Source organism: Agrilus planipennis, unplaced genomic scaffold (genome assembly GCF_000699045.2).
Source record: "Agrilus planipennis isolate EAB-ADULT unplaced genomic scaffold, Apla_2.0 scaffold7, whole genome shotgun sequence".
NCBI classification, from domain to species: domain Eukaryota; kingdom Metazoa; phylum Arthropoda; class Insecta; order Coleoptera; family Buprestidae; genus Agrilus; species Agrilus planipennis.
Genome location: NW_020439340.1, coordinates 1086231 through 1095280, shown reverse-complemented (window position 1 = coordinate 1095280; position 9050 = coordinate 1086231). Strand labels below are relative to the sequence as shown.

The 9050-nt window shown below is 29.8% G+C and overlaps 4 protein-coding genes across 8 annotated transcripts; 3 read left to right on the top strand and 1 right to left on the bottom strand.

Annotated features, from left to right (window-relative positions):
- Positions 1-80: 80 nt before the first annotated feature.
- LOC108734182 (peroxisomal membrane protein PEX14) lies at positions 81-1917 on the bottom strand. 2 transcript variants are annotated; one of them, XM_025978641.1, is made up of 5 exons: positions 1746-1917; positions 1376-1681; positions 1097-1320; positions 841-1032; positions 81-549 (listed from the first exon to the last, which is right to left on the bottom strand). In XM_025978641.1, the coding sequence occupies exons 1-5, from the start codon at positions 1800-1802 to the stop codon at positions 525-527; spliced, it is 804 nt and encodes a 267-aa protein (XP_025834426.1). In that variant the 5' UTR covers positions 1803-1917; the 3' UTR covers positions 81-524. The 2 variants fall into 2 exon arrangements, with proteins under 2 accessions (XP_025834426.1, XP_018321116.1); XM_018465614.2 differs by lacking the exon at positions 81-549 and having other exon boundaries at positions 837-1032.
- A 139-nt stretch (positions 1918-2056) lies between these two features.
- LOC108734165 (cell cycle control protein 50A) lies at positions 2057-3308 on the top strand. The gene is made up of 4 exons (XM_025978735.1): positions 2057-2243; positions 2310-2602; positions 2658-2865; positions 2920-3308. Exons 1-4 carry the CDS (start codon positions 2195-2197, stop codon positions 3306-3308), a joined length of 939 nt encoding a protein of 312 aa, XP_025834520.1. The 5' UTR covers positions 2057-2194.
- Positions 3309-3578: 270 nt separating this feature from the next.
- Positions 3579-4952, top strand: LOC108734241 (protein anon-73B1). 4 transcript variants are annotated; one of them, XM_018465718.2, is made up of 3 exons: positions 3579-4384; positions 4456-4647; positions 4708-4952. In XM_018465718.2, the coding sequence occupies exons 1-3, from the start codon at positions 4322-4324 to the stop codon at positions 4807-4809; spliced, it is 357 nt and encodes a 118-aa protein (XP_018321220.1). In that variant the 5' UTR covers positions 3579-4321; the 3' UTR covers positions 4810-4952. The 4 variants fall into 4 exon arrangements, with proteins under 4 accessions (XP_018321220.1, XP_018321222.1, XP_018321221.1 ...); XM_018465720.2 differs by having other exon boundaries at positions 3579-4207; positions 4708-4949; XM_018465719.2 differs by having other exon boundaries at positions 3579-4379; positions 4708-4949.
- A 179-nt stretch (positions 4953-5131) lies between these two features.
- LOC112905722 (huntingtin-like) lies at positions 5132-8770 on the top strand. Its single transcript, XM_025978734.1, has 12 exons — positions 5132-5322; positions 5372-5555; positions 5613-5891; positions 5950-6091; positions 6146-6324; positions 6385-6574; positions 6720-7099; positions 7282-7713; positions 7773-7928; positions 7984-8144; positions 8202-8469; positions 8528-8770. The coding sequence occupies exons 1-12, from the start codon at positions 5240-5242 to the stop codon at positions 8768-8770; spliced, it is 2697 nt and encodes an 898-aa protein (XP_025834519.1). The 5' UTR covers positions 5132-5239.
- Positions 8771-9050: the final 280 nt, after the last annotated feature.

Below are 9050 nucleotides of genomic sequence, written 5' to 3'. Positions count from 1 at the left end.
GTTAAGAATTAAGTAATGCAAACCACTTGTGTACATAAATAGAAAATAATAAACGTTTTTGAAATAAGTTAATTTATTTTAATTATTATTAATTAATGTCCCGTTACAAAATGATAAATGTAATTATCATCTATTTAAAATTAACTGTTTTTTACATTTTTACATGATAATATAAGAAATCAGTTTCTCTTCCTTATGTGCGTAGTTGTGCTTCATCAACGTCAATGCTCTCGTTAAAATTATAGGAGTAAGTAATAGTATTTGAAGACTTAAAATTTTTGTAAAAATATCACTTACATATTAATTAAAACTATTATTATGTATACATATGTATATGACAACGAAATTTACGTTATATAATGGCATTAAAACGACTATTTGTATGTTTGCAATGTAATAACGAATTTTATTTATTGGATTAAAAAAAAAACTAGCAAAGTTAATGGTCTAACAGACTACTAATTTACTTATTACACACCCAAACTAAAGGTAACATTAATACAACTTTCGCGTTGGTTGTATTATTAAAGCTGATCACCAACACCACTTCTGAAAATTTAATAAAATCAAAATTAACATTCTATTTATTAAATAACTAATTATTTTATATACGTCAGTTAAGTATAAGATAGAGTACTGAATTGAGGAAGGTCAAGTTTTTATAACTCCATATTAACAACGAAATTAAAGTTCAGGTAGAAGAAATACTGTGTATGATAACTGTGGCCAATAAAATATTTTTTAATTTTAAATTTGTCTTTAATTTTATTATTTTAATTATGGTTTATGTAGCTTTAATAATTTATATATTGAATTTACAGTCAAAATTACCATACTTACATTATCTCCAAACTACTATCACTCTTTTTAGTATCATGTTCAGGTTCTGAACCTGACCCTGATCCCATTTCCATTAAATCTTCAGATTTATTATCGTTTACATCATTTGGATCACCTTGAACACTTGACATCTGCCATGCAGGGATAGAAGGGGGCACAACAGGACTATGACTGACAGGAGGGAACTGTTTCCTTATAAAATGATTGTAAATTAGAATTGTATGAACTTTTACATGAAAGTACATTCATTAAATACCTGCTTAACAAAAGACCTTTAACAGTAGCAATTTCAGATTTCAAGTCAACCAACTCCCTTTGCAGACCTGACTCTGTATTTTGATTCAACCTTTCTATTTCAATTTTTACAGTGGTTAAGTCACTTTTTACTTCTCCTACAGAATTAATCACAGTTTTATTCAACTCATCTATACGTTCTTCTACATTCTTCTTTTTCCCAAACAAGAAAGGACTAATAAATTTCTAAAAGGAAATTTACTATTAATGTTTAATAACACCTTGTTTATAAGAGTCACACCTTGTAGAACATATAAATAGCATATATCACAGCACTAAGTAGAGCTGCATTCTGTACCACTTCTTTCAATCTTTCAAAGAATGATTTATATTGGACCTGATCATAAGATCTACTGATTAGACTTCTACTAGGTACCCGTGGACTTTCAGTAATCTGACTTTCATGTAATTCATAAGCACCTGATTTCTCACAAGCAATTTGGATTTCTTGATCTGTTAAACCTTTACGTTTTAAAAAATTCTGCTTACTAGCTAAAGGCGTACTAGCTACTTTGGGATTTTTGAGAAAATTAATTGCTGTTTCGACCTAAAATAGGAAATACTCAGTTTTGAACAACTTGGGAAAAGTAGTTTCATACTTGTAAACTTACTATTTCGTCTCTTACTATGCTGGTAGAATTTTTAGTTTCTTCTTCAGGAGCTGGCATATTCGAGACAGCAGAAGTTATGTACAAAAATTCTTCAAATTTGTAAAAATACTTTTTACATGATAATACTTAACGAAGGTTAAGTGGATATAACCAAAATTTTGACGTTTCTGAAACCATAGCAAAATACATTAATCATGTTACCACCATAGAATGAAATATTTTAATGTATATCTACATCTATGATTATTATTCCATTTCTATTATTATGATTGTTTGTGTTTGGTTTTTGACCTTGACATATTATCTATGACTTTGACAATATATCTATGGAGAGTACGTAATTAGGTTATTTTCCTTGTTTTATTCTTTAAATTGATATTAAGAAAAGAATTAATTTAATTTATTTTTGATGATAACAGACACAGTATTACTTCATAAATATAGGAATAATGGCCATTGGCGAAGATCATGAGCGTAAAGTTAATAGAAAACCCGCAGGTAAAAGGTTAACAAGAGCTGTGTACAAATTTTCATTTTATTTTGGCTGTTTAAATAATTTTATAGATACTCCATTTAAGCAGCAACATTTACAAGCATGGCAACCACTTTTTACTGCAGGAAATGTATACATCTTCTTTTTTGTCATAAGTATAGTTGCTATACCTTTGGGCATAAGTATTTTGCACGTATCTAATCAAGTCAATGAATTAGTAATAGATTACACAAGGTGTAACAGAACCATTACGGATTCCAACAAGACCAGTGTTGATACTGGCATTGCATGTTATGAACATCTTTCACACAATAATTCTAAATGCAGTTGTACCATATCATTCAAAATTGAGCAGGATATGATGGTAATATATACAATATTTTTGTTAAAATGTATAATTACAATCTTAATTTTTGTAGGGACCTGTCTTTATGTATTATGGATTAAGCAATTATTATCAAAACCATCGAAGGTATGTTAAATCTGCTGATGAATATCAAATTCTTGGAATTTTAAGTAATGATGTATCAAGTGAATGTGAACCATTTGGAAAAGCTTTTGATATTAAAGCAAACAAAGAACTACCTATTGCTCCATGTGGTGCTATTGCAAATTCATTGTTTAATGGTAAAATTTGATTTTGGTTAATTAATAACATGTCTCAAATTAATTTTCTTGTAGATACATTAACATTGTATAAATTTTCCAACTTTAGTGAGAGGATATTAGTCCCTCTAATTCGTACTGATATTGCCTGGGCCTTTGATAAAAACGTCAATTTTCAAAATCCTGGATTTATAAATGGATCACTAGAAAATGCTTTTGACGGATTTACTAAGCCTAGAAATTGGCAGAAATATGTATGGGAACTTGATATTGAAGATCCTACTAATAATGGCTTTCAAAATGAGGATTTAATGGTCTGGATGAGAACTGCTGGGCTACCAAGTTTTAAAAAGTTATATCGCAAAATAAATCATACAGAACCTGGCTTTGAAAATGGCTTATTAAGGGGAGATTATGAGCTAATTGTAGATTATGGTATGCTTATAAAATATAAAAGTATTTAATATTTATTTAAGCACANTTAAAATTTAGTGTTATTATTATTGTTTTATACAAAGGTGCGTTCATTTAAACTGCTACGAATTAAATCGTGATTTTTTAACTGATTCAACACAAATTTATCGACTGAAATTGATTAAAATTGTAAAAATACGCCTTCAAATATTAAATGCTAATAATTTGTCAACAATTGTGGATTTATTAATCGAAAATAAAGGAAAGTATTCAATTTGTATTTTTATGAGTTATCGAATATTACCTAAAAAATGGCGATCGTTTGTTTACAATTTAATTCAGTATGTTGATGTCTTGTTTGATGGTTGTAAATATTTTTAAATTAAATCGCTAAGTAGAAATAAGTAAATGTCTATCTTAAAATAAATACTTAAGCAAAGTCATAATTAATTTGACCAGTCTAAATATCCAAGAAGTTGTGTTTTACATACCTGCGATAATCTTCCTGTTGGTGATCATTCAGTATTATTCTACGGCAATAAAACGGCTGTTTGTGCTGAATCAATCAAAGGAGTTTGTTATATGAAGGATTAAAAATTAGGAACTTAGTGTGCAGTGTAAGTTCAAGGCTCCCTATGGCTGTAAACGTTACATATGGCTCCCTATGGCTTTAAACGTTACATATGGTGTTGCATTGTTTGTAACTTATAAATCTGTTTAAATAGAGGATTTTAGAGAAAGAAGACTACTCCTGCTAATTCCTAATTGTATAATTAAACTGTTAAGCTATTTATGTAAAACTACTTGAGCATTTACAGTGTGTAGAGTAAACCCTGTCTTATATCTGACTTGTGCCTACATATCATAGCATGCCCCCTTTTAAAACTATCTGGATATTTGAGTATGTTTTTATTTTTTTATTCATGGCAATCTACTGTATCCATATTTTGTAAGTATTTTTTTTTGTATTGGATGAGGACTGAAAGAAACAAAAAGACTGAACAACTCAAGGGGTTCACTGATATTGTTTTATTGATAAAAACGATTACATTACTATTAAGAAATGTTCTTGCATTTAAAATTAGTCATCTGGGCTATCAGTAGCAGTAGCCATATCTATGGTGAGGTCCGTATTGATTTTCACTTAAACAGTAATAATAAAAATCAAAATTTGTGTGTAATTCTAATTTATTTTAGAAAATAAATAATCAAGAGCTGCCACTTTATATTACAAAAATGAATGCTGCTGTGAATATAGGTGTGGAAGATACAACTGCCACATTAGTGAGATATGGTTTATATTTGGGTGCTCTCTTCCAAATAATTTGCTTGCTTGCATGCATTATTTTGCCAGAATCAGTAGAAGATGGCTCTAGTTGGAGCACCAAAGTAAGTAAATTGTTTTCTTGCACATAATTGAAGTTTATAAATTGTACTTACCACTTTAAGGGTGACACCGATGATGATAGCTCAGAACATAGTACTCCTCAGAACACCCCCAGGCGACCATACCACAGGGTCCGAAAACAAGACAAGAAAAAGAGGCGTTAATTACATTTAGAATAAATTTAAATAATGTATGTATTTGTTTCATGTATTTCATAAAATTTGCTTTGCATTGTAGTTTATTTAAATACATTCCAGATGTGAGCTAAAAAGTGTTACTTTTTTTACCTTTTAAGAACCACAAATTTCAAAGATTTACTNCTACATATATTTTTGTTTCCCAGATAAATAACTTTTGTGTTTCGTTTTCAATTTCTTCAGTATTTAAAATATTTTAAATGTTATTTTTGCCGCTGGTTTTGCTTTTATTTCCGGTTTTTGTTTGATTTGAATTATTATCTATGATTTGAATCCACATAACCTCAAATATTTGTCTGATTTTGACAGTTGTTTATTTGGAAATTAATCTTTTAAAATATCATGAATATAAAACAGCATGTGATCTTTTCAGCGAATTTAGTGAAATATACATAAAATGGCAACACAAGAGAAACTGGTTAAGTCCCTGGAAACTTTGCAACAAATTCTAAATTCCAATCTCAGTTTTGAACCTACCAGGTATTATTACCTATCTATAAAGAATGAGGCTTAAAAATGTTTCTTCCAGGAAAAAGGAAAAAATTTCCCTCTGCACATTCATCACAGAGACATTGTCAAATCCATCAATTCGAGTTGCACCTAGTTTTGGTAATTTGTTGAGCTGGTCTGTGCAAGTTTTCTTACAAGTTTGTGGTGACTCCGAATCTGATGTGTGTTTGGTAGGAGATGAATGCCTAAACAGATTAATAAGGGTGAGCAAATGTTTTTTTGTCAATGGTAATTTTCTTAATATGGTATTGTAAACTTAGGCTACAATTGATGGACATGCTAGTAAAATTCAAATTGAATTGCATAAAAAGATAAAAGAAAATAGTGATGCAAAGTCCTTAAGAGCTGCCCTATGGAGATTTGCAGAACTGGCTCATTTTATAAGGCCTAATAAAGGAAAGCCTTACGTAGCAAACTTTCTTCCAGTACTGTGTAAAGTGATTGAAAGGCAAGAGGAATTAATTCATGAAACCCTTGGAAATAGTATGCCCAAAATTATGACATCTTTAGGAAACTTTATGACTGATGCAGATGTTAAAGTTAGGACTCTAATTCAGGTGGTACATATAATTGTAATTTTTCCATACATACTTTTAGACCCTTTTAAAAGGATTTTTGAATAACATACAAAGTACTTCACCAGTGTTGAGACGTACAGCAGCTAACTGTATTTTACCAATCTGTTTACATTGCAAAAATTCTAATTATTTCTTTATTTTTACCTTCAATACGTTAATTAGTAAGTATATTAGCTAATAACACTTAATTATTTCTTATGAATGTTTATTTCTAGATGCACTTCTTCCAATAGAGGAGTCCCATACAAGTGCACTCATTATTGGTGCAATGGGTTGTTTGAAGCAAGTAATACCTCATTTAAATAGTCCTAAATATGACTCTGAATTGAAAGGAAGTTTTGGAGTAACTAAAGAATCTTCAGAAGTAACTGTAGCTGTTGAAAAATATATACAGGTGAACTTTAGAATTTGTATTATACTTTTAGATAAACAGCATTTAAAGTATTATTTTTAGGTGTATGAACTTTGTCTGTATTATTTAACAAATTCAGATCACAATGTTATAAATGCCTCATTGGAAACGTTAAATATTTTTTTACAATACTGTCCACCTGACTGTAAAGATATTCTATTATCGCCAGATGGTATAAGCAAAAGCTTTCTATTATTTGATGCAAATTCGCGTTTAAAGTTTAAATCGCCAAGTAAGTAATTTGATATTTTATTGTCTATACTTTTTTTATTTTTAGTATGCTGTTACTAATTATGTATTATCCCTATTACCGTTTTATATAAAAATGTTACTAATTTTAACGTTATCTCATATATAATATATTTTTTTTGTGAAAGGTTCTCTGAGTGTAACGACAACTACACTTTCTGGTGACGATTTATTACATTCAGAATCAGATTTATTGGACTCTGTTCGTCCTGACATTGAAAAATGGATTGACGATTCTAAACTTTCTGTAATTAACATAAACTATGTCGACGGTTCGTCACAATTACCGGCCAAGAATTCAACGATTGATCATACTGATTATGACATTGCCAGTTTTGATGGTGGCTCAGAGTGTGCAGTTTCTTTGGCTGAAACTGAATCGTCCGATTTTGTCAAGCCTGATTACATTGCGGCTAATACCGACCGATTAGTTTTAAGCGAGAAGTCTTCAGAGAAAAGCTGTTCCTTTCAAGACACCAAAAGCATTGATACATATTATGCACTGCAGGTAAAGCGAATATTTGAATGTTGAATTTAAATTTATTGACCAGAAATAATTAAAAAAATGTTAAACTCTAGAGAAGTAAATTTAAGTATATGTTTGCAGATTCAGTTCAGGCTTTTTACTATTAAATTATTATAATATTATATAACATATAAATTGTTATTGGTTATTTTTTAATTGTACAGGACGTCTACATTGGCTCATTTAACGACAAGGATGTGCCCTTATTGTATTGCATAAGATTGTTATCAAAATCGTTTTTGCTGGCTGGAAAAATGGGAAGCTTGATACCTGACAAAAATATGAGAGTTTCTGTCAAGTCATTGACTTTAACTTGTTTGTCTACAATCGCTAGGTTGTATCCTGAAGGATTCTTTCAATCATTAGATAAAAATGAGGACGGTGGAACCGAAAAGCAGTACATTTCAGATGTTTTGCTTTATAGTGATCATTCTGATCCCCAGCTAAGAGGATCTGTACGGAGTTTTGTTGCCAGTTTTATCGAAACTGTTATTGTTAATAGCGGAAATGATTATAAAGAATGGATTTTAAAACATAGTCTCAGTACTGAAGGAAACGTATTTGATATAAAAAATCTAATTAAAGTACTAGTGAAGGTAATTTAATGTCAATTTTTTTTGTTCTTTTTATAAAGAATATATTTTTTATGCGTTAGGGTTTAGAAGATGAGTCATCAACTTGTGTAAGACAGACTGTTACAGGATTAGAAGGAGTGTTGCAAAAGCTACTGCAGTCACATGATAATCAACATGCATTACCCCTCTTGCATGCATTACCTTTTGTCATAAATAATCCTTATTGGTTGGTTAAGGCAAGTGCCCTTACAGCTGTTTATTTATCTTACTAAAAAAAAAGACTTATTGTAGGTAAAATTGCTGAAAGTCTTAAGCGATTTGTGCTACACCACAATTTACTATATAACTGGCAATTCTCATTTCCAAAACAAAATTTTGTACAGCGTCCTGTTTGAAATGCTGAAAGACGACGATCCGCGTGTGCGAAAAACCTGTTCAAAAGCTATAGTGAAGTAACTATAAAAATAATTAATAATGTTAATAAGATGTTAATTCATTTTTTAATGCAGAATTATTCCTTATCTCTACTTTCCTCAAGATAACTACAACGTTGATGACGCTGTTTATAAGGCAAAGCAGTTTAGAAAAGAGCAAGTTTCAGAGATGCCTCATGATGAAAACGATATCAGTCCCATAAAAAAACGTTTCATAAGTGAATTAGTTTTTCCATTCAATAAAATTAATGAAGAAATATCAGAAGAAGTTTGTCAAAGTTTATCAAGAGTTGTAATGGGACTAAAAGAAATAATGTTGATTTCTAAATCGAAATACTTTATTGTAAGTAAGACACACCAAGGTGTTCTGTCTTTAAAAATTTAACGGAGGTATTTTTAAGTATGGCTGCATAGAAACTCTTCGAAGATTATCCATTTCTTACCCACCTACAATCTATTCGACATCATGGGGGTGTTTTGAAAGTTTTTCATTAGATCGAGATAAGCCTTTATCTGGTAGTATTCATGGTTTTGATCTTTACAATATCTGTGTAACACTATTGACAAGTAGTAGTCTAACATATGATATAAGCTGCCACATAAATCTGCTAGATTTTGCAGGAAATATATTTGCAGGTAATTAAAACAAACCATTATTAATTTTTTACTTGGATATTTAATCAGTCATTATTTATTTGCCAAATATTTTAAATTTTGAAATTATAACTAATTAAAAACAATGTTAAAACGTAATAATTATAATTAATTTTAACCATTTAAATTTTATTTGGGAATAACCGACAACAGTTTAATATAAGAATTTTATTTTCTCATAAGACAGCGTTTCTACCGTTAATTTAAGTCGTCTTCAGGTAAAAAATTTATAACAAGTAAGTATTGATGTTATTTTAAAGTTGTTTTAAC

Bases quoted from the DNA above. Each gene is read 5' to 3' on its own strand.
- LOC108734182 (XM_025978641.1), bottom strand. From the start codon at position 1,802: ATGCCAGCTCCTGAAGAAGAAACTAAAAATTCTACCAGCATAGTAAGA. The intron at 1,682-1,745 runs GTAAGTTTACAA...TTCCTATTTTAG, and splicing joins GCATAGTAAGAGACGAAATA to GTCGAAACAGCAATTAATTT. The intron at 1,321-1,375 runs GTGTGACTCTTA...ATTTCCTTTTAG, and splicing joins CTATTTATATGTTCTACAAG to AAATTTATTAGTCCTTTCTT.
- LOC108734165 (XM_025978735.1), top strand. From the start codon at position 2,195: ATGGCCATTGGCGAAGATCATGAGCGTAAAGTTAATAGAAAACCCGCA. The intron at 2,244-2,309 runs GTAAAAGGTTAA...ATAATTTTATAG, and splicing joins AGTTAATAGAAAACCCGCAG to ATACTCCATTTAAGCAGCAA. The intron at 2,866-2,919 runs GTAAAATTTGAT...ATTTTCTTGTAG, and splicing joins TGCAAATTCATTGTTTAATG to ATACATTAACATTGTATAAA.
- LOC108734241 (XM_018465718.2), top strand. From the start codon at position 4,322: ATGTTCTTGCATTTAAAATTAGTCATCTGGGCTATCAGTAGCAGTAGC. The intron at 4,385-4,455 runs GTCCGTATTGAT...AATTTATTTTAG, and splicing joins GTAGCCATATCTATGGTGAG to AAAATAAATAATCAAGAGCT. The intron at 4,648-4,707 runs GTAAGTAAATTG...TACCACTTTAAG, and splicing joins GCTCTAGTTGGAGCACCAAA to GGTGACACCGATGATGATAG.
- LOC112905722 (XM_025978734.1), top strand. From the start codon at position 5,240: ATGGCAACACAAGAGAAACTGGTTAAGTCCCTGGAAACTTTGCAACAA. The intron at 5,323-5,371 runs GTATTATTACCT...TGTTTCTTCCAG, and splicing joins CTCAGTTTTGAACCTACCAG to GAAAAAGGAAAAAATTTCCC. The intron at 7,100-7,281 runs GTAAAGCGAATA...TTAATTGTACAG, and splicing joins ATACATATTATGCACTGCAG to GACGTCTACATTGGCTCATT.